At 36.4% G+C, this 24155-nt stretch overlaps 1 protein-coding gene across 1 annotated transcript; it reads right to left on the bottom strand.

The window, feature by feature from the left end:
• LOC121874116 (protein Churchill-like) lies at nucleotides 1–22483 on the bottom strand. Its single transcript, XM_042378067.1, has 4 exons — nucleotides 22346–22483; nucleotides 13236–13310; nucleotides 4545–4686; nucleotides 1–982 (listed from the first exon to the last, which is right to left on the bottom strand). Exons 2-4 carry the CDS (start codon nucleotides 13272–13274, stop codon nucleotides 819–821), a joined length of 345 nt encoding a protein of 114 aa, XP_042234001.1. The 5' UTR covers nucleotides 13275–13310; nucleotides 22346–22483; the 3' UTR covers nucleotides 1–818.
• Between the last annotated feature and the right edge of the window lie 1672 nt (nucleotides 22484–24155).

The raw sequence follows: 24155 nt of genomic DNA, 5'->3' as shown, positions 1-24155 counted from the left end.
TGGTGATTGTACAAGATTTAATAGAATGACTAATGACTAACTTGGTACATATTGCTAGTTTTAATGAATTACAAATACTATAAACCCAGAACTAACTACGTCAAGTATTCACACTTGAAGAGAAAAAATTTTCTAACAATGCAATTGATTATCTATTTGTATAATCAGTTATTGAGCAAAATGATGACATCCAATATAAAAAATATATATCCTCTACAACAGAATGAATACAGTTTAGATATTCATTACACAATACTATATAAAATCAACTCTTTAATGTAATATCCATGGAGACATTTTAAATATATTTATAAATTGTTGTGCTCAGTATAAGAGACTGTGCATCACTATTTTGGCTTATATACTTCAGTAAACTACAAATAATCAAATCTCCTCAATATATACATGACCTCACACACACACACACACATACATTTGTAACTAAAGTACTGTGTTGTACATATGTCACTGTATTAGACCTCTTACACTTAAGACACCCAGCATGATTAACAATGATGCCAAACACATTTACAGTTCTTAACTAAATCATATGTATGACACAAATTAGGAGACAATTCTCTCGTTTACTTGACACATCAAGCATGTTACACTGCAAAAGTGACGGTCCTCCCCTATTTGGCTGGGGAAACACCAGCAAGAATTTTCTCACACAGAGATGGCTTAATTTCACCTATTGCTACTGGTTTCCTCATATCAATTAAGAGAGTATATATCCGATCTCAAATACATTACACCAAAATTTTCACAGCTTGGCCTCAAATGCTTCTACTGGTGGTGATGAGTTTGATGACATACTTCTAAAATAGGGAGACTTCCATGCGTGGATCATCAGGAAAGCAAGATCGGGTATCCTCAGCCTCACCACACAACATGCAGCTCATCTCATAATACTGATAGTCATCTTCCACCCAAAAACGATGGCCATGAGTAGCAATCACATGATTACAATTCCCACAAACATCTGAAAATATTTTTAAACCTTGAGATATAATGGCTTGATGATGATGATGTTTAAAGAATTTATCAAACTCATTCATTATTTACTAAAGATATTATAATGTAACTTTAAGCTATCCTCCCAGGAGAGAAGCGTTAATCCTGACCTGAACAGAAAAGAATGACTAGCCCTACACCCACCACTCAATAATAACCTGCTAACGATGCCTCTTACTTTAAAACAAGTTCAGGTGTCTGGTAATGTGCATGAAATTCTCTTATTCCTTCTTATTTTATTATTCTAAAAAAAAAAAAAAAAATAATATAAAAAATAAAAAATTCTAGACCCAACAAAACTTACTTAAACTGTCCGATCAAATTCCATCTTTTCTGCAAATGAAGTTATACAAGTGTGTAGACATCAAAATTTTCAGTGGCTTCAGGTTGGCATCCACCAAAATATACATTTACCAGATGACATGTATTAGAATTTTATTTCCTCACTAATGATAACTGAAAACAATTTAAAAATAGCTGACAATTATGTTTCAATTATTATAAATTTATTTTTACTCTAAGTTGTTTTGACCTTTTTAAGCAATAAAAAAATGTGACCCAACAATACACTGAAATGACTTTGCAATAAGAACAGCACAGTCATCCAGCACATGTATGAGTAAATGATGTTAAGGAGATGAGGTAAGTTAGTATTACAAACACATCTATTGTAACTCAGTAAGAAACTAGTCACGAAATATATTCTTTAAGATATGCTTGTTAGTTATGTACTACCAGTTTCCTTCCATCTGCTGAAATTTCTTTGTACTGTAATCTAATACAGTACAGTACCAACACTACAATAACTGTACAGCACTCGATGCAGTTTAAGTCAAAGCACATGTAAGTTCTCATTTTACATGATACACTCAGCAGAGCATTATTTACTAAAGTGTATGGAGATCATGCACGGGGAAGGTTTCCTTTTCACCCTAATCCAGATCAACAAAATGCACATCTTGTTTGGTAATGAATATTGTACAGTATAATCTACATGGTACAGGGGTCCTCATTATCCAAGGCTAACAAGGACCGGAAAACCGCCACTTAAAGCGGTAATTTCTTGCCATAAGAAATCCGTAATGGGAATAGGGTTTGGTTGGGACCATAAGATTCTAAATGACACTCAAAATGAGTTCACATATTTTTTTATACCTTTTATCATTTATAATCTAGAATCTGATGAGCATGAGAGAAGTCTATTACATACTAACAAATTTTTTTCCAACGAATAACATCTAATTTCACGTTCAGTCCATAGCTGCTACACTTCCTTTTAAGGACAACACTTAAGATAGCATTAAGCTTTAAATTCATGGCTAAAACAATAGCCATGATTTTTCAAGAATGCATATGAAAAGCAATAAAAAACTGTGGGAGGTTAGGCATTGTTTACAGAGGTAAAATGACTGAGAGTGAGTGTGCAACAGAGGTATGTGGGATGAGTGACAGTATAGCAGGAGATTTGAATCATTCTCTGTTAAGACTTACATGCTCCACGGATATTATTCCTTATAAACCTTGTAAGCGCACGGATATTTTATGTATACAGGTACCTGCATCCTCCACATCATGGAAACACAGGTTGTGGAAATTCACCCAGATGGTATTTGTAAATTATGACCACTAAATTCTCGATAGACTCTAAATTCAACCTTATGGAAATGGGGTAAATTTAAGCAAGTTTCAAAGCCAAAATCATGATACACTTATCCCCTCATACCCGTATTTGCAAATTCACTTATTCAAAAAAAATTATTAGTAACCCTTTATTCAAGGTTCTCGAATGAAATTCAGCTACCCACGAGGCTATAAGAAAATTTTAGCAATTTCTGAGAACAGCATTACCACTAGAAGTTGTTCAACTTCATTCAATTTTTCCACAGATGTTCTTATCATTATACAGTAGTAACTATTTTAAGAGGCGATGGAGGAGGGAGGGAGGACAACTCACCACCTCCTGCATGGCAGCCCACGATCCCTTTATAACAACAGTATGCAATTCACCATAATTCCCATACTATTTAGGTTCAGTTGGTGCAGGGTTATTAAATCATCATAAAAAACATTATTAATTAACCCCCCAAAATCCCAAACCAGTACTTGCCAACAGTGCGTAACAGAGACGTGACCGACTGCCCAAACGGCTAATGAGCCGATCAGTAGCAGAAGCTATTGTGCCGTAATATATTCACAGTCTCTTGTTTACAGAGCAGTAACAGCTGATCCACTCTCGTTAATAATGTTGCCAGCACTCATCATCTCACAAGCACCATTGTTGTCACTGCTCAAGAGGGTTTGTGGTTACCACAGGATCTGTCTTGAGCACTAGTAAATAATATTGTAGTGTATTTATCAGAACTTAATACAGTAAATATTATTGTTGTGTAAAATGCATTTCCATCTGCCCTGATTTATTCACTGATCAGTTTTCTAAGTGCAAACTTATTCAAATCAAGCCATCATGTATCAATTAATTTTAAATTAGAAATTAAAATGTTGTAAGACAATAGTTTAGTAGTGCTGTTAATGTATTTGCTGTGTAAGTGCCTTGTCACCTCACATCATCAGCTCAACCTCACAGTGTTATATTTATTTACAGTATTACTATTACAGTATGTATTTACTTCATTATTTCTGTATGTACAAAAATATCTCCTTACACACTTGAACCATCCTCTTGGTAATGCGACACAGATCACCTGGGCAGTCACCAGCTGACTCCGAGACGTGTGTGTGTGTGTGTCAGTATGCTGTGACGTCACATCTGAGGGAGGAGCTGGGTGGGTGGTGACTGCTGAGTCGAGATGCAGTCATAGTAACAGCTCAGTGCTAAGTGCCTTCACACATGTGTTCACTTCCCACACATACACACCCATGCACTTCAGTTTTCTTATTTTATAGTTTTATATTATAGTTTCCAGAATTTTCTTAGAAAATGCACCTGATTTTCAACCTCAGAAACTTGTTCACAGACCCGGAATTGAGACAATTTTTCTGGAAAAATTCCAAGCCAATTTCAATTCCGGGTATTGGACAGTTCCAGCTACGGTAATGAGTATTCCGGTTTACAAGGATTCTGACTGACGGAGATATTATTATATACAGTATACGGTATATATACTGCACAATGTAAAATCAATACACAGGGTAGTACTGTACCAACTTTTAAAATATGTTCACTGGCAACAACTTCATATTTTTACTGTGTACTGTATCTCCAGGTAGACAGAAATATTATTGAGATACACTATGGAATATGAAAAACTTTTGCATGCTGCAGATGGCAAAGCATTACAGGATACCTAACTTAAAAACATAGGATGAATCTATGTAGAGTACATCATACTCATAAAATTGCATTCACAGGTGCATTGTGCAAAGGATCAAATTTCTGAATAATTTAATAAAATCCTAATAAAATTACATCATCAAGTTTCATTGTTCTTAACATCTTATTTTCAAATACTGTACCGAGACTAATTTGGGAAACAGCAGAATGAAAGACACATAATGCCAAGAAAACTTACGGTCATATTCAATAACTTCTTGTGGAGAATCCTGGGTGCTTGAGGTGGTTCTATCGACAACACTGAGTGTATCCTTGTGCCCACAGCCTTGGCACCCTTGAAGATTTGCCAAATACGTTCCAGAGTCCAGACAGATTGTACCCTGCATGTGACCTACTAGTTAAGAAATGATAATAACTCCTCAGAAAGCTGAGCCATTATTTCCTTAAGCATAACACTGTGTTAATTCCTTTATCTATACTATTGTATATCAAATTTCTTCTTCTCCTCATATTCAGAGCTCAGCAGTCTATAATCGATAAATTCAGACTCCATAGTCAGAACACTTAATGTAACACTTATACTAATTGCTACAACAATCTTTCCGATTTTGTTCTTAGTCTCTGTATAACCATGCTATCATTGGGGTACAGTATACATTAGAGAAGAGTACAGTCGGCCCTTAACATACGCGGGGGTTACGTAACAGAGATACCCGTGGATGTTAAAAATCCGCGTATATGTGCTGCCCCCCCCCCCCAAAAAAACTTGGTCCTCCCATGTCCTTATTTACCGTATATACCTGTGTGTAGTTCAAGTTTTTAAGACCAAATTATTTGGCAAAAAATGGGGGTCGACCTCTAAACGGGTAATAGTTTCGTTAGGTTAAAAAATATTTACCAGTAACTACCAGTAAACAATGGAAATGACACACCAACACACCACCAGCTGTGAGTGTCGGTACAGTTGCTAGGGCAGATCTCTTGCGTCATCATAGCAAGCCCAAAGTAGCCAAATGCATGGTATGGTATGCACAGGACGATGTAAAACATAAAGTATTCATTTTTTAAAGTTTATTTATAGATACTGTACATAAATTTTTGTTCATTACATTTGAAACATCAATCTTTGTTAATTAAATTTGAAACAAAAGAAAACTACGATACCGTATTTTCATTAAAATATTACATCACAAGTATATTTTACCTTAACTGTGACTGAATGAATATAAGTATTCTCAGAAATAAATATGGAAATATAATATTTTTGCTGGAATGACGTACATATTACAGTGGAAAGACGAAAACAATGACTTTCGCTTTCTTTCGTTATTCAAAAGATTTTACCGTAATCACTTTTCGAATGGTTTTCAGTTAAAAAACTGTTGTACTCGTACTGTATTACAATAATATTCTATCCTATCATTAGCCTTATAATCCCACAACTGAAAACCATTCGAAAAGCGATTACGGTAACATCTTTTGAACGAAAGAAAGAGAAAGTCATTGCTTTCGTCACAATTTTATCCCACTTTCCACTGTAATACGTACATCATTTCAGCAAAAATATTACATTTCCATGTTCTCAGAAATAAATGGTAGTTTTGTTGAAACGTAATGTACAATATTTAATATTAAAATGCAAAAATAGCTATAAAAACAATTACAATAATACACCCGTATGTAATGTACTGGCTGGCATCTCCACTCATCCCTGCTCCCGCGTCCAAGGTCACCACTCCTCCCAACTTGCTCCCTTCGCTCCCTCCTCACCGTCACTACTGCTGACAACGAACACAAATGTTTTGTGAATAACTGCACTGCCACTTCCTATGTACAGTACTGAACTGTACTGTGCTGTGCATTTTTACAAACAATAAACATGGCAAGAAAAGCTATTAAAAAAAAAAGAGATAAAAATTTCACTTTACTGTACAGTACCTATCCTCGGCGACAGGACGGGTGTCATCGGGCTCATCGTCACTCAATTCCATAACGGGTGGTGAAGTGGTGGCGACGGTGGATTCAGCTGCTTCCTCACTGCCGCCAGTGATTGATGGTGTAAAATCTCTCCTTCGGTGATCAAAGAACATGATGATGGGGAGTTGTCATCTCTTTCTTTCATTTCTTCCATGATGTTTTTGTATGGAGCGAAAACGTCATCCATCCCTCGCATGAATTTCAGGGCACGCACCATGGAGGGGTCCATACTATAGGCCAGGTGCCTCAATATTCCTGGTCATCTCCCCCAACTTCTCCAACGTTATTTCTTGGTGCTCTTCCTCATCCTCTTTCCCTTTCGCTTCCTCTTCCTTGCCTGAGTCTACTAACTCCTGTAGATCCTCCTCGGTCAGCTCAGTGTCGTGCTCTTCAATTAGCTCCCTAATCTCGTCCTCTGCCATGTCCTGGAAGCCTTCATCAGCCACTTTCCTTGACAGTGCCAGGGTCTTTCTGAATATTTTCATTAAAATCCATCAAAATCATTTTCCTTGTCATCGTCTTAAGCACCAAACAGCTCCTCCCAGTCTTCTCCTTGAACAGGGCTAGAGGGTACATGTTTTTCGAATCGTTTTCAATTAAAAAAATGTTACAGCACATGTATATTTTATCTAAACTGTGCCTGAATGAATATATTCTCAGAAATAAATAGTAGTTTTGCTGAAACGTGATGTATTTCAATATAAAATAGGATAAAATACATGACGAAAACAAAAGACTTTACCTAACCTTCCAATGTTCGAGAGATGTTACTCATTTTTTTAATAGTTTTCGGTTAAAATACTGTTATATTACAATATTATATTCATACTGTGCTTGATATACTACATTCACGGAAATGTAATATATTTTTGCTGAAATGACGTACGTATTAGTGGAAAGTGGGATAAAATCGTGACGAAAACAATGAATTTCGCTTCCTTTCGTTCAAAAGATGTTACCATAATCGCTTTTCGAATGGTTTTCAGTTAAAAAAACTGTTGCATCACAAGTGAATTAGGATAAAATATTATTGTAATACAACAGTTTTTTAACTGAAAACCATTCGAAAAGCGATTACGGTAACATCTTTTGAACGAAAGAAAGCGAGTCATTGCTTTCGTCACTTTTCACTGTAATACGTACGTCATTTCAGCAAAATATTACATTTCCATATTCTCAGAAATAAATAGTAGTTTTGCTGAAACGTAATGCATTTCAATGTTAATTAGGATAAACGACATGAAAACAAAAGACTTTACCTAACCTTCCGATGTTCAAGATATGTTACTCGTTTTTTTAGTAGTTTTCGGTTAAAACACTCTTATATTAGTGATATTCTATTCATACTGTGCTTCATATAATACACTCACGGAAATGTAATATTTTTGCAACTACAATGTTGATGTCAACACAAGCGTGGTTACAGCGAGACTGACTGAGTGAGGGAGAGCTATGCGTGTGTGTGTGTGTGAGGTTGCGGGAGCGGGCGGTGTCCCGTGTTCGGTGCCGCGCGCGAGTTGAATGGCACGCGATTTGAATGTACTTCAATTACTTCAATGTACAGAATATTCCTCCGGCGGGGCAATCCGCGTATTTGCAAATCCGTGTATTATAAACCCGCGTATGTTAAGGGCCGACTGTACAGTAATACTTATCAAAGTAGTCATGTACAACATCTTAATATACTGAAATTGTGTAATTTTTCACTTGTGCAATTGCATCTCAAAGAAATTTATCTCCTTTTTATGCTTAAACTTTTGACTGTGAAAATCCAGTTGAGTGGTCCATAAAAGAGACTGCGATAAACCAACAGGCTGCCAAGATTTTGGCGTAAATTTTTAAGAGTGCATGCCAAGTGACGGATTTATAGACTGTGCCTTCTAGGTCTTTAAGTCCCCATACATCACCCCTGTACCACTACAGCTGCTCCCCGACTTAAGACGGGGTTAGGGACTGACATCCAGGTCGCAAGTCGAAATGGTCGTAAGTCGGAAATACTTAAATAATACATAGAAAATCTAAAATGGGGGTCTCTTTTTCTTTTCATCACCACAAAACACTCACTTTTAAGCTTGCCAGCCATTTTAAAGTGAATTGCAGATGAAAATTTTGTCAGTGTACTGACTTTGGGACTTGAAAATACGCAATTTGACCAAATTTTGGTGCAACTGAGGCAGGTCGTAAGTGCGGGTGGACGTAAGTCGAGTAGCTCGTAAGTCGGGGAGGAGCTGTATAGAGTTACAGCTTATTGGCTGTTACAAATCTGTTCAATTTCGTCCTGAAGTAATGATGTATTTCTAAATGAGTTTATTCATAATCGTTGGGATGACCGTTTATGACGAGAAAGATATTTGGCTAAATTACATAAAGATACATACATTCATTATTTCAAACAGGAGCACGTAGAAAGTTATCAGAAATCTTTTACATGAATTAACTGTTAAACTCTGGTAACAATTTCACGCTTTCGGAGGAGGCATTTAATATACAGTGGTCCCTCGGTTAACGAACGGTTCGATTAATGAATTACCTCCTATAAGGATCTTCAATTCGGTTAACGAACAAAACTTCGATTAACGAACTCCTTACGAGCAACACATTTTGTTGTGAGCATCAGCTAATCAGCTGATCGGCTAGTATGCCAATTCAGTAATCTGTTCTATGTTTACATTCGTTTCCAGTGGAGCAAATATCAAGAAAGTTGTGCTCTTTAATATTTTTGCATTTTTTATAATAAAATTATTAGTCATTTTAAAATTTAGTTAACATATTGATAATACATGCAGTACAGGGAACTAGTTTTCTGTGCATCCATCAACAGCTTGACTCAGCCACCAGGCGTCAGTTTTGCTTTGTTGACAATGGAGTGAACATCTATTTTGTTGGTATCTTGAATGTTTTTGCATTTTTACATTGAAATTATTGGTCATTCTGAAATTTAGTTAACATATTGATAATATATAGCACAGTGCAGTGTTGATTTAAATAAAATAATCTTGAATTACACCGAGTAAACTTAAAATTTTATTGGTGAAATGACGGCATCAAGCATGGGTCCCCTGAAAGGTGATTTCTTCTCCATCCCCACTACTTTCTCTTCTCCCTTCTCCTCCACCCCCACTTCAAATTCCCATCATTATCATCAACCAGGAACCTTCTACATACACACCTCAAAGTAAGTGTTTTTTACTGCATTTTTTTTTACTTTGTATGTACTTTTCGGTGAGCTGGAACCAATTACCCAATATCCCATTGAAACAATGGATTCGGGTAACGAAATTTTCGGTTAACGAAAAACCTTCTGGAACGACCCTTATGTTCATTAACCGAGGGACCACTGTATATTTATTTTTACCAACAGTAAGGCATACCAAGACAAATTATGTATCAGTAAAACTACATTATGCAAAAACTAACATTTTAAAATATCAGAATCACACTGTAATAATACACGGCCCCTGAAAATTGGTGGATGAGTGTGATAAGACTTGGCCGCTCGAGCGAACAGCCTTCAGCGGAGGCGGGAAATATAACAATGAACAACTACATATTTCAGTGATTCTGAGATTTTAAAATGTTAGTTTTGCATAATGTAGTTTTACTGATACGTAATTTGTCGTAGTATGCCTTATTATGGGTAAAAATTAATATATATTAAATGCAGCCTTCGAAAGCATGAATTTGTTACCAGAGTTTAACAGTTAATTCATGCATAAGATTTCTGATAGACTTCCTATGTGCTCATGTTTGACATAATGAATTTATGTATCTTTATAATTATAATTAGCTAAATATCTTTCTCGTCTGAAACGGTCATCCCAACAATTATGAATAAACTCATTAAGAATTACATCATTGTTTCAGGACGAAATCGGACAGATTTGCAACAGCCAATCAGCTGTAACTCTTGAAGAGGGGGCTGGGGCATCTTTTCTCAGCTGGGAAAAAACGCACAATAGCTGTGTCACAGTACAAATACTGTACTGTCGTCACCAAGAAGTGCAGTATATTCGTCTCAATCTCCTGGTGATCTGGAACCATCGACTTCATGAGATACAGGAGATCTTCACCAAGGGTAATCCAAACTATAGTAGATAAACTATTTATTCTTTTGTTTCCCAGTAGCCTGCATGCATATCTTCATTTTTGTAAGCTAATATACTTGTACTGGGTGTTTCGGAAATAACTTTCGTAATTCTGGCGGTGTATTCCTGAGATGTACAGTCGGAGTCAAAAGTCTTGAACACTGACAGTAAGTACCCAAAGATCTTAGGTATTAAGGAGAGTTTTATCCCATTTTGTGGTTCAGGCATAATATGTGATGACAAGTAGTTAGTGACTGTATATCCCAATCATATGTGTATAACTCAGAAGTAGATGCCAGATATTGCTAAGTGTTCAAGACTTTTGACCCCGACTGTACATAAGGATAAATGATTTCATGACCATAGTGTCAATACACCATAGTTTCAGTTATACCACAAAATTGGGTAGGGGATGACTGCAACAGGTCTATGGACATAAACATACAGTAAATTATCAAGCCCTATTTATAGTAAGTGGTAACAGTCGAGTGGGTCTGTTGATAATCCTCATGCACTGACACATACATCTCATGAAGTAAGATTCACAATCAATGTTTAGACTGGCATTATTAGCGACCACCTTATTGGCCCATATCTGATACCCCAATGACTGACAAGTGAAACATACACATTTTCTTAGGGACACTTTGCCAGTGATGCTTGAGGATATGCCCCATCAGGAAAGTCAACAGCTGTGGTGCATGCCTGATGGTGCCCCAACTCATTTTGCTTGAGTAACAACCGAATTTCAAAATGTTGGGTATCCTGGCAGGTGGATAGGACATTGCATCCCTGTTCCATGGCCATTTCAATCACCTGACATAAATTCCCTTAACTTCTACATGTGGGGTCATATTAAAAACAAAGTGTAATCTATAGGTCTGAAACCTGCATTCAGGAAGAGGGACAAAATTTGAATATTTAATGTAAAACCCATATCAGATTACATATGATTGTAAATAAACTCACTTGAAACACTGGATATTTAATTTATACTTTGTAGATTTTATCACATCTCAACCCCAACGGTCATGTGTTATAACTCTGAAACTGTGGTGAATTGACACTATGGTCATGGAGTCATCTATCCTCATGTATGTCCCAAGAATACACACCCAGAATTATGAAAAGTATTTCTGAAACACCCTGTATGTTTCTTAAGAACTTTCATACATCGTAAAAATTGCGCATACACTCTGAACCACCACAAAGGTGAAATTCAGCTCAACCAAGATGGATAAGTGATTCTTTCTTTCAATTCTCATTAGCCTGTATGCATATCACTATTTTTGTGAAATGAAAATACTGTTATGTTTTTTACATGATAATCACACATAAAGTGCGCAACAAATTTACCACAAGCCACAACAGAAGAGTTTGTCCCCAGTATTTCTTTATTTTTTCCACAATAATGCTTAACTATTAATTTCACATTATTCTCTTCTTAACTTAAAGCAATTCATTATTTCAATGAGAGTGAAAGGGGTGTGAATGAGAAATAATGAGTAAAAAAGGTTTGAATGGAGTATGTGAGAGAATAAGTATGAGAAGGGTGAGTATTGTACAGTACAGCGAGTTCTGCTATAACGCGTGTTTTGACAACGCGAATTGGCTCTAACGCGATTTATGAATAGAGGAACGATATTTGTATAACGCGAACGCTTGTTTGCTGTAACGCGATTTTTGCTTACTATTTCTCCAATTTTGTGGTATTAACTGTGAATATGGTAAAGAAGAATATCTCCAAGAAGCGTTCTGGTGATCGCATTCCCAGTGATGATCGTAAAAGAAAGGCTATAACCCTTGAAGAGAAGCTCGATGTTATCAACCTCAAAATCACCCTTCTCCCCCATCAAGTTATATTCATATTTTTTCAAGGTAAAGTGTTACATTTACTGTATGATTTCATTATTAGATATGAATGTAACATGTATTTAGACTAAGCTATCCTTTGTGTTAAGCTAACTACTCAATTTTTTTTCGATTTCGATTAGTAATCTGCACCTAACCCTATTTTCTCCATAAGCCCTGTTATTTCTATTACACGAATTTCTATAACACGATGTTTTACAAGAACACAACTATCGCGTTATAGCAGAACTGACTGTACTGTATACAATACAGAGCAATGTTATGGAAAAAAGGAGACTTTACATGACATCTTACTAATTAGTGTGCAATATTGGACTAATTAGTGTACAGTATTGGACTAATTAGTGTACAGTACAGTGAGTTCTGCTATAACGCGTGTTTTGATAACGCGAATTTGCTCTAACGCGATTTATGAATTCGGAACAATATTTGTATAACGCGATCGCTTGTTTGCTATAACGCGATTTTTGCTTACTATTTCTCCAATTTTGTGGTATTAACTGTGAATATGGTAAAGAAGAATATCTCCAAAAAGCATTCTGATGATAGAATTCCCGGTGATTATCGTAAAAGAAAGGATATAACACTTGAAGAGAAGCTTGATGTTATCAACCTCAAAATCACCCTTCTCCCCCATCAAGTTACATTCATATTTTTTCAAGGTAAAGTGTTAAATTTACTGTATGATTTCATTATTAGATATGAATGTAACATTTATTTAGACTGTGCTATCCTTTGTGTTAGGCTAACTACTAAATTTTTTCGATTTCGAGTAAACTGCACCTAACCCTATTTTCTCCATAAGCCCTGTTATTTCTATTACGCGATTTTCTATAACACGATATTTTACAAGAACACAATTATCGCGTTATAGCAGAACTACCTGTATTGGAAAATACTAAAATAATAAACATGAGTAGCTAAATTGATACGGTATTGTCACCCCATCCAACATAAGCTGCACAAATATCCTCTCAGAGGTAACCAAGTCTTACCCTGTCTGGATATTCTTCTTTAACACATTCCTGACACATCCTCACGACTTACATAGCTGCTCCAATCTGGACAGTCTGAAAAATATTGACATACAGTTAGACGATACAAAAATTACATTTTTTTTTTTTTACGGATTAGCCCACCAGGGCACAGGTTAGTGACCCACATCAGGGCCTGGGGGCATAATAATAATAATAATAATAATAATAATAATAATAATAATAATAATAATAATAATAATAATAATAATAATAATAATAATAATAATAATAATAATAAATAATAAATAATAAAAAACAGAAAAATTGTTAATAAAAATATAATAATAATACTGTAATAATACAGTGGTCCCTCGGTTAACGAGCACAATCCGTTCCAGCAGGTTGCTCGTTAACCGAAAATCTCGTTAACCGAAACCATTGTTTCAATGGGTTTTTGGGTAATTGGTTCCAGCTCACCGAAAATTGCCTAAATTCAACAAAAATGGTAGAAAAGTTCACTTACTTTGAGGTGTGTATGTAGAAGGCTCCTGGATGATGATGATGATGTGAATTTGAAGTGGGAGGTGGAGGAGGTGAAGGGAGAAGAGAAGGAAGTGGAGGTGGAGGAGAAGCATTTTACTGCTTCTTGGAAGGTGAGTCACCTTCCATGAAAATGTCAGGAACCTCTGGACTGACAGATTCTCCACCATGAACATCCTCTCTCCTTCTTGAAGTGGAAGGCTGAGGGATAGCATCTTGTTCCCTCTGCCTTTTACTGAAGAGTGTCAAATGTGGTCTGTGGGGCATCTGTCCTCCTCACCATTAACTTATGTTTAAAGAAGGAGACCACTGAGTCCTCAACATGACACAAAGTTAATTCAGTTTTTTCCACTTCTGGGTGCTTTGAAGCCAGTTCCCTGAACTTCTCCCAGTAGTAAATCACATCTTTCAACTGTTTAGCTGACCTATGGTCATCATTTTCAATTTCCTCCTCACCATTGTCAGCCTCTACCTGTAACATCTCATCCAGTTGCTTCAAGTCATTAGGAGTAAGTTCGTCCTCATGAGACACCACAAGCTTTTCCACATCCTCCTCCTCCTCCTCTTCAAGGCCCAATGACTGACCAATGGACACAATCTCCTGGTCCAACTCTGTTTCTTCCTCAAATCCCTCAAAATCATGGACTACTGATGGCCACAGTGCCTTCCAGGATGTTGAATTGTGTCTTCCAGAAATGTTTCAGTGTTAGTTCAGGATCATTGGAAGTTGCCTGATGACACCTCCTAAACATTTTCTTCATGTACAACTTCTTCAAGTTGCTGATCACATTCTGGTCCATTGACTGTATGATTGATGTAGTGTTTGGAGGCAAAACAACACTTTCACAAAGTCAAATTGATACTCCAAATTTCTGGCTAGGTCAGGGTCATGACCAGGAGCATTATCCATGAGGAGAAGAGCCTTTAAAGGGAGTTTATTGGTGGTTAGGTAGCTCTTGACAGAAGGGCAAACCACATCAACAGCCCATTCATTAAAGAGATGTCTTGTCACCCATGCCTTACGGTTGGACTTCCAATAAACTCCAAGCTTTGTTCTTACCACTTTCTGTTGCTTGAACACCCTGGAGTTTTCAGAGTGGTAGACAAGCACAGGCTTCAGTCGGAAATCCCCTGAAGCATTGGCACCAAGCAATAGAGTGAGACGGTCTTTCATGGGTTTATGCCCAGGTAAAGAGGCTTCATCTCTGGTGATGAATGTTCTTTTGGGCATCTTTTTCCAGAACAGCCCAGTTTCGACAACATTGAACACTTGCTGTGGAAGATAATTTTCTTCTTCCATCAGTTTTTTAAATTCATCTAATAACTTTGCTGCCCCTTCCTTATCAGCACTAGCAGCTTCACCATGCCTAACAACACTGAAAATGTCACTTCGTTTCTTAAATTTTTCGAACCAGCCTTTGCTGGCCCGAAAATCTTCAAATTCTGTGCCTGAAGAATCAGGTTGATCTGTCTTTAAATGTTCATAAATCTCCCTGGCTCTTTCACAAATGAATTCAGTAGAAACTGAATCACCTTTCATCTGTTTTTCCCTAATCCAGATGATAAGTAACCTCTCAGTTTCTGCAATTAGGGATCTACTTTTAAACACTTGTAGATTTGTCTCTCACTTTCACTTCTTTAAATCTGTCTTTCTGTGCAAGAATTGTCGACACAGTTGATGTCGACATACCATATTCTTTGCATAGCACATTTGTTCTAATGCCTTGTTCATGTTTTTTTATGATTTCCTGCTTGGTTTGGATTGAAATCGCTTTTCTTGATCTCTTAGGCCCCATGCTGGATTCAAACAATGTCAACACGTGCTTTTCAAAGTTAAACGTGTTGTAAATAAAGATTATTTTCTTTAAAATAACACTGCACTGCGCTATATATTGTCAATACAGTGACCCCTTGTTTAACGAACGCCTCGGTTAACGAACTGCCTTCCATAAGGATCTTCAATTCGGTTAACGAACAAAAATTCGGTTAACGAATTTCTTACAAACCGACCTCAACATGTTTTCGCTTGCACTGACCGGGCAACCAGCTTTAGTATCAGTCCGCCAATACATTAATCGGTTCTAGGGCTTAAATTCCTTACTATTTTAGTAAATATCAAGACGTTTATACTATTCAATAATTTTAAAAGTTTAATATTCAATTTTTTAGTCATTTTAACAATTATTGAACTTAATTGAAGGTAAAGTGACTAGTTTAATGCGCGGCATCCAGCCTCTTAACACAGCAAACAGGCGTTAGTCTCTCTCTGTTTTCACTGGAGGTAACATCTTGCTTGAGACTCTCTTCAACTAAATGCTTTTTTCTGTGTTTCCAAGCAAATTATTGGTCATTTTGAAATATATTTTACATATTGACAATATATAATGCAGTGCAGTGTTGATTTAAAGAAAATAATCTTGAATTACACCAAGAGAGCTAAAATTTTATGGGTGAAATGGCGCCATGGGGTGACTTCTCTTCCACCCCAATGCCTTCTCTTCTTCCTTCTCCTCCACCCCTATTCTAAATCCCATCATCATCATCCAGGAGCCTTCTACATACACACCTCAAAGTAAGTGAACTTTTCTACCATTTTTGTTGAATTTAGGAAATTTTCGGTGAGCTGGAACCAATTACCCAAAAACCCATTGAAACAATGGTTTCGGTTAACGAACTTTTCGGTTAACGAACGACCTTCTGGAACGGATTGAGTTCGTTAACCGAGGGGTCACTGTATGTAAAATCAATTTCAAAATGACCAGTAATTTGCTTGGAAACACAGAAAAAAAGCATTTAGTTGAAGAGAGTCTCAAGCAAGATGTTACCTCCAGTGAAAACAGAGAGAGACTAACGCCTGTTTGCTGTGTTAAGAGGCTGGATGCCACGCATTAAACTAGTAACTTTACCTTCAATTATGTTCAATAATTGTTAAAATGACTTAAAAATTTAATATTAAACTTTTAAAATTATTGAATAGTATAAACTTCTTGATATATACTAAAATAGTAAGGAATTTAAGCCCTAGAACCGATTAATGAATTGGCGGACTAATACTACAGCTGGTTGACCGCCCAGTGCAAGCCAAAACTTGTTGAGGTCGGCTCGTAAGAATCTCGTTAACCGAGGGGTTGCTCGTTAACCGAATTTAAGAATCTTATGGAAGGTAACTCGTTAACCGAAATCTCGTTAACCGAGGCACTCGTTAACCGAGGGACCACTGTAATAATAATAATAATAATAATAATAATAATAATAATAATAATAACAGAGGACCATACATAAATAAAAAAAAATTAAAAAAAGATCAATACAGTAATACCCCGTTTTACGTGGTTAATTGAACCCACGGAGTACCGTGTAAAACGACAAACGCGCAAATGGAATAAGAGAACATATGGGATTAATTGCAACAGAGACTGGGCCGACTCCCAAACTCCACTTTTTCAGACACAATACCTACGTTGTAGTAAAAATAACATCTTAATTTTATGATGGTATGCACACACAATTAATAATTAAGAGAAATATCAATAATATTAGGTTTTTTAACACTTACATTAGTAGAAAAGATGGCTGAGCACACGGGGATGGGGGTTTGGTTCCAAGGCAGAGGGCAGATTATTGGCCCTCACCTGTATCACTTGTATCAATTGTATCACTATCCACCACAGAGGCTTGCAGGACCTCTTTGTCAAATCCCTCAAAGTCCATATAAGTCCATATCCTCACTATCACTATCACTGACTTGGGCCGACTGTGGTGGGTGGCGGGTGAAGAACTCGGTAATGTTTTGATGACTGGGCGACCTTGTGCGCACCCTGCCTGCGCCGCTTCCCGCGTATATGAGTAGATGCACCGCGTAAAGTGGGAATCCGGTTCTGGCGGGGTACCGCGTAAATGTAGAAACGCGTACACGAGAACCGCGTAAAACGGGGTATTACTGTAGTGAGAAATTATATATGTATGCTGTGTTGTCAAAGTAAGAGAAACAATTGAGACCCTACAATTGTGTGTAAATGAGGCAGAAAGTCAGATCAGCAACCTGGGACTTGGTCACAATTTTTGTGATGCCATATGGCAGCAGGGTCTACCATTAGACAACACATTATGCTTCCAATATCTTCCCAGGCGGTAGTACCTCCCTGCTTGATATCTGCCTACTACCTACTGCCTCAACTACTATAAACCAATAAACATGACAGAATCACAGTGCATATACTGTACATACATTGCAGAACTACCACACAAGAAATTAAGGAAATGATAATTAAAAGTTTAATTTCATGAAAAAATACACTCTTTACATCTTTAGATCAGAATCATTCATTAAAGTTTTACTGTACGGGTAATTATAATTTTACTACCTATCAGCTTCTAGCTATTCGTGCATTTTTTTTTTTTTTATTGTCCAGTGTTAGTAGAGGATGAAGCCAGTGTACCCGGAGAAAACCTTTGATGTACGATACGGTCAAACTGGATAACACCCTTCTCACATCAGTCCCAGGCTGGGAATAAGGCCTGTTCTTGATCGCTTTGACTTCCCCCAAGTTGTAAACTTAGGTAGCCATTTACAGCTGGGTAAACTGGGAGAGCAAAGGAATCGAACCACCAACCCTCAGAACAGAAGGCGAGCGCTGTATCCACTCAACCACCTCATGACATTTATGACAACTAACAATTAACAGTAGGCTATAGCCTACAACAGTATACTATAGTAATACTGTACATTAGTTTGATTTTGCCAAATGGTGAATCCATTTCATAATTTATCTATACGTACTGTACTGTGCAGTACTGTACTTGACAAACTTTTCATTTAAATTTGTAGACAGGGCCCAAAAAGTTGAAAGGGCCAAGACAAAGTCTAATACTATACAGTACTGGACTTTCATGAAGTTGGTAAAAAGTGGGGCAGTTGTCTGATGACTGCTGGAGCCTGAAGTTGGTATACCTGGGCTCTGCCATGGTGGTGTATGGGATGATTCCTCTATAGGCCTAAGTGTGTTACTGTTTTCCTTAATGCATCACCAGACTTGCATTCTATATACCTGTACATTAAAACAATCTTTTTAATAAAACTCCAGAAGAAATAAACCTTTAATAAGGTAACAACTCCTGAACACACCTTTACTAAACTTCGTTCATTTTTTTTTTTTTGCTGAGAATCGATTAAAAACAAATCTGTAAGAGTTAAGAACAAAACACCAGGTTAACCAGCAACCTAACAAAAATACTTATAGAAGAAAACTTATTTTTTATCTCAAGAATAAATCAAATCAAGTGGAGGAATAGCATTTTTCATATTCACGGTTCTCCCTATTTTTTCTCATAAATAAAAATACATACTATCACCTGCCTGCATCAAGGAGGGCACCATCTTCATTTACATAAACAGGAAAAGTCTGAATGTTTCATTGACATTAACTTTGCTATTCTGTTTCATTTTCACTGAGAAACAACAGCAACAACCTTCGGAAAATTTTGTATAGAAGAATATAAAATAAAGGGTAAATAAATACTTTACTGTAGTAGGATTTCCAATTTTCTGAAAAATATACTGTAATCAGTTTGGTGATACAAGTGAACGTGGCGACTTCCCAGCAAGTTTCATCATCCTTTCTATATACATGAACCACTTACTGCAAATGTTATTTTTCATTATACAGCATTATAATTTATCATGAACAAGATGAACCAATAAACCCTAGGATGAAAGTATACAGTATTACTATTACAGGTTATCTCCCAATATACATATGTCATGCCTGATAAACAAAACCTTGATTTAATGAAAGTTACATTTTGACACCTATTTTCCTTTATAAAAAAATAAATAAAAACAACCATTCACTTTGATGAATAACAATCACAATTGGAGACCTTTTTTCTTCAAAGAATGCAAACTTTTCACTATTACAAGGTCAAGATGACCGCCCAGGAAGTGCAGAGATGCATTTATCTTCTACTGTACCTATCCAATGTCCATTGTTTTCAATGTATTCATTCTTTACTATTATTTTTACAGGACATAATACTGTGTCCTATACAGTGCTAACTTTATGTGAAAAACCCTGGTTGAGCAACATTTTCCCTCCCACGAAAATAACCCCCATTAATACTGTACATGGTCTATACCCAATTCAATACAGCAATGTATATATTTCTCCAGAATACCTGCATCAGTAGTTTACTTAAACTTTGGTTAGCTAGGTTCGTATAGAAAGGCTGGGAGGTAAGTTGGTCGCTGGCTGGGAATAGTTCCATTGGTTAACATTTGGGGTCAGTTAGCCACTGCAAAGCATTTTTCATTAGAAATAGCAGTCATGGCATAGTCGTGAAGTGGGCAAGTGGTAGCACCTTTAATTCCAGGAAAAACTAAGTTTGGAAGAAATGCACCTTTGGTACTTTTGTTTATCTATAGAATTCCTTACTAGGTAATTTGGTGCAGATGTCATCGCCACCACCATGTTTCTAAACTGTTGACAGGATCACCAACAGGATTTGTTTATTAGATTAGGTAATTTAGGTCAGATTGGTTTGTTTTTCTTATTTGACAAATTATCAGTGGCACAGTAGGTGTTCGCTGGCGAGAGGAGACGCTCTTCAGGTGTGAAATGTTAATCCAAACAACCCAATTGCTAAACTAATTACTGGTGTCTATTAATTTAGAAAGAATTTTTAATAGTCTATACAAAAGTGTTCCATTTGTTGCTCCTGTGATAGTGGAGTAGACAGACAGCTAACACCATAAGTTGGTCGATTGCATTTACTTTTTCCACAGATCTTCTCTGGGTGATATAAAGTAATAAAAATGATACGACAACTCTAGATTTTAATTACAAGTATTTTTTTAGTTCTCCTATATCTACAATCATAAATCACCTGTAATGAGCAGGGTATGAAGGATGAGGGAAATTGCAGGGTAAACCATAACATAAAACTGTTCATGACACTAAAATGATTTCTCTACATGCCTTTATACAGAAGAAATTAATTATTTACCATATATATTCAACCAAAAGATCTGCCATGTGTCAGCGCGTATTGTTGTCTGCTGTTTGTGTCAGTGCAACAACCGGCCTGCTCGGTCAAAAGGTACTCGTCCACAAAAAACGTAAAATTACACCATGGCACTTCAAGGAAGTTTCAGTACTTTCAATGGTACCAGATATTAAAGTAAGTTCTTTCTGTTTAACATGCCGGGGGGTCCGGAATGTCTAGGTAGTTCAGTTAGGTAAGGTAGTTATTACTAACTATTATGCAAAAAACATGTGGAAAAAATTAATGCAGCGGAACAATAACTCCTGGTGTTAGCCGTCTGCTCCATGTTTACCATTGCTCCTACTAGTTTTTCGTGTGTACGGAGCAAAAACATTATAATATCCAAGATATTTGTTTTTCTTTAAGCACTCGTGTAAGCAGCTGATAATAGTGGTGCACTGAGCTGGCAGGCCCACAAAGGTTTGTCTTTATTACAATTAAGTCAGAGAAACAAATAGTAGTTAAGTTACAATTCCTCCAGACCTTTAATAAAATTTGAAAGGTAAGGCAAGTTGGTAAATTTGCATTTTCAACCAATATGGCTCTCGAGTTAAGCAATGTGTTTTTCCGGTGGGCTTTTTTATGTTTTATTCGAATTTGATATTGACTTTTTGTAGGAAATCGCTCATTTTTGAGATAATCCCCCAAAAGTGATTTCCAACAAAAATCACTATCAAAATCAATTAAAATACATAATATACAATCGGAAAACACATTGCTCAACTCAATAACCAACCTAACCTGGAATGAATACTTTGGTATTGTTGCATTTTCAACCAATATGCAGCCAAAGGTTTTTTACTTAAAAAATGAACAGATTTCATCGAAATCTATCTTCTGAACCCTACTTTTACTTGTCGCAATTGAATAACAAGCGAGATAATTCTAACCTTTGGCTGTATATTGGTTGAAAATGCAACAATACTGGAGATTTCTTCAATTACATTTCTTTTTCCTAATGGTCCACAACAACATGTGACACTGTAAACTATTACAAAGTTTTCTTCTATAGAGATTATCTTATAATATATTTGTTAACTTTAGTATGATTACATAGGATATGCTGGGTGTTTTGGTTAATTCTACCGGTCTGAAATAAAATATTGACACTACATTAACCATGATGAGAATGGTCAGTAATACTGAGTTTCCTAATTACCATTAAATCAATAATTTTGGAAAGGTTTCACGTTGGAATTCAGACTACAAACAAAGGGTTGGCCCCTTCCCTTCACGTTTATTCTTCTCTTAAGGTGAGTTTCTAGTAATTTCTCTAATATGTTGGCTGATCTTTTCTGAAATTTAACCTCTGGTTGCTTAGAAGGTCATTACCCTTAACCATGAAAAACACTCATTTTTATACTTAACAACTATTTAGAAGACAGTTACAAAAATAAAACACATTCCTGGTTTACTAAATAAACATTATGTCTCCTACACATTAAAAAAATGGCCTATGGTAAGACAACCGTGTCCAGTTAAAATTAAGTGAACTCATCTACTAGTAACAAAGCTACTATAGTACTGACACACCGCAATACAAATACCTGAAAAGAGAAAGTTTTGGAATGATCCACTGAGATAATATAGTAAGTTACGAGCTCTAACAGACACTTTAAAAAAAAACAATATTTTTAGTCACAAAAATGTGGGAGTACACGAGCACCTCCGTCAGCCATGGCCAAAACAACACTTACGTGATGTCAACAAAATTACAAATAACAAATTGGCTCTGATGTGATCATGTGACCCTAATTTATTCGATCATAAAATAATACATATTATTTGACAATATTTTCAAAAAATATATAGAAACTATTTAACTGATATTTTGAAGTAAATTAGTACTTTGAGACACTACGGGCGTATCGAAAGTTTAGTGAGTTTCGTATAACAATCTAATAGTTCATAATAACTATAAAATTTGCTTTATCCTTACAACAATAATGATTTTAGTATAATACAGATACAGGTTATGGAATACAGAAACATTTTGAATTTATAGTTTGCTCCTGACGCCATATATGATATAATCTTGAATCTCAGGTCTGTAATTATTCTTGGTGTGATTGGTGTCGGCACTCGGCAGGCTCCGGTGATATGCAGTGCCTGCCAAATTGCCAATGAGGGTTACTCTACTCTCATTGGCCTAGCTTATATTATTATAGGTGGGCAAGGGGTAACTTAACACAAGTCTATAAATACCACAGAAGACATTACACAGTCTAGTGTTCATTCACACCTGGAACTGGTAGAATGGGTAGATGGCTGCCCCATAGGGGTGCTTAAGGTTGAAGAAGCCACAAGCTCAGAAAACTGTCAGAACGAACTATTTGATAGAGTTGGCACCGAGTGTTGGAGTGACACCATTCAAAACCAAGCTTGTCACTTGGCCAACACTGACGCAGATACAGATGCTTTCTGGAACCAGTACATGCCAGCAGTACTTACAGAGAAGTGACCGACCGCCCAAGCATCTAACAAGCCGATCTGTGGCGAAGAGGATAAATGTTTAAAACTAGGATTCCCATTCACGCGTTTACAGTGCGTTTGCGTTGTGTTTTCAATCGCTGCGGGGAGTGATTGGCATGTACTGTAAACGCATAACACTAACGCAACTGGGAAGATGTTGGAAGCGTAATGTATTGTCTAATGGTAGACCCTGCTGCCAGGCATCACGAAAATTGTGACTAAGTCTCAGGTTGCTGATCTGACTTTCCGCCTCATTTACACAATTACAGGGTCTCATTTATTTTCTAACTTTGACAACACAACATACAGTACATATATCGTTTCTCGTTATTAATCTTTTTTCATTTTATTATTATTATTATTATAAGTGTTGTTATTATTAGTTATTATTATTTATTTTTAATTTTGTAGTTTTTTATTATTTACTATGAACTAATTATTATTATTATTATTATTACATTTTCGTCTCCCAGGCCCTGATGTGGGTCAGTGACCTGTGCCCCGGTGAGCTAATCCCTGTAAAAAAAAAATAACAACACTGTCCCTGCCTCATTGCACCTGTGTTAGACATCTGTATCACGCTGTACTGCTGTACATAAGACATCTGTGAGTAAATTATTACAAAAACCTGGGGGGTTTCACATCAAATTCGCTCTCATTAATACATGTTAAATGTATTGTAACATGGAAACTGCAGAATCTGACAGTTTACCATAGAGACATTGTGGTTTAGAAGTATCCAAGGATTCCATCCTCCAATTTAATGCACTATTTGTTGAATCACCAACTCTCTCTCTCTCTCTCTCTCTCTCTCTCTCTCTCTATATATATATATATATATATATATATATATATATATATATATATATATATATATATATATAT

This window comes from Homarus americanus, unplaced genomic scaffold (genome assembly GCF_018991925.1).
Source record: "Homarus americanus isolate GMGI-L3 unplaced genomic scaffold, GMGI_Hamer_2.0 scaffold49667, whole genome shotgun sequence".
Lineage (NCBI taxonomy): Eukaryota > Metazoa > Arthropoda > Malacostraca > Decapoda > Nephropidae > Homarus > Homarus americanus.
This window is presented reverse-complemented; position numbering and strand designations above follow the sequence as displayed.

Bases quoted from the DNA above. Each gene is read 5' to 3' on its own strand.
- LOC121874116 (XM_042378067.1), bottom strand. From the start codon at position 13,274: ATGTGTCAGGAATGTGTTAAAGAAGAATATCCAGACAGG. The intron at 4,687-13,235 runs GTAAGACTTGGT...GGTCACATGCAG, and splicing joins AAGAAGAATATCCAGACAGG to GGTACAATCTGTCTGGACTC. The intron at 983-4,544 runs GTAAGTTTTCTT...AAATATTTTCAG, and splicing joins AGAAGTTATTGAATATGACC to ATGTTTGTGGGAATTGTAAT.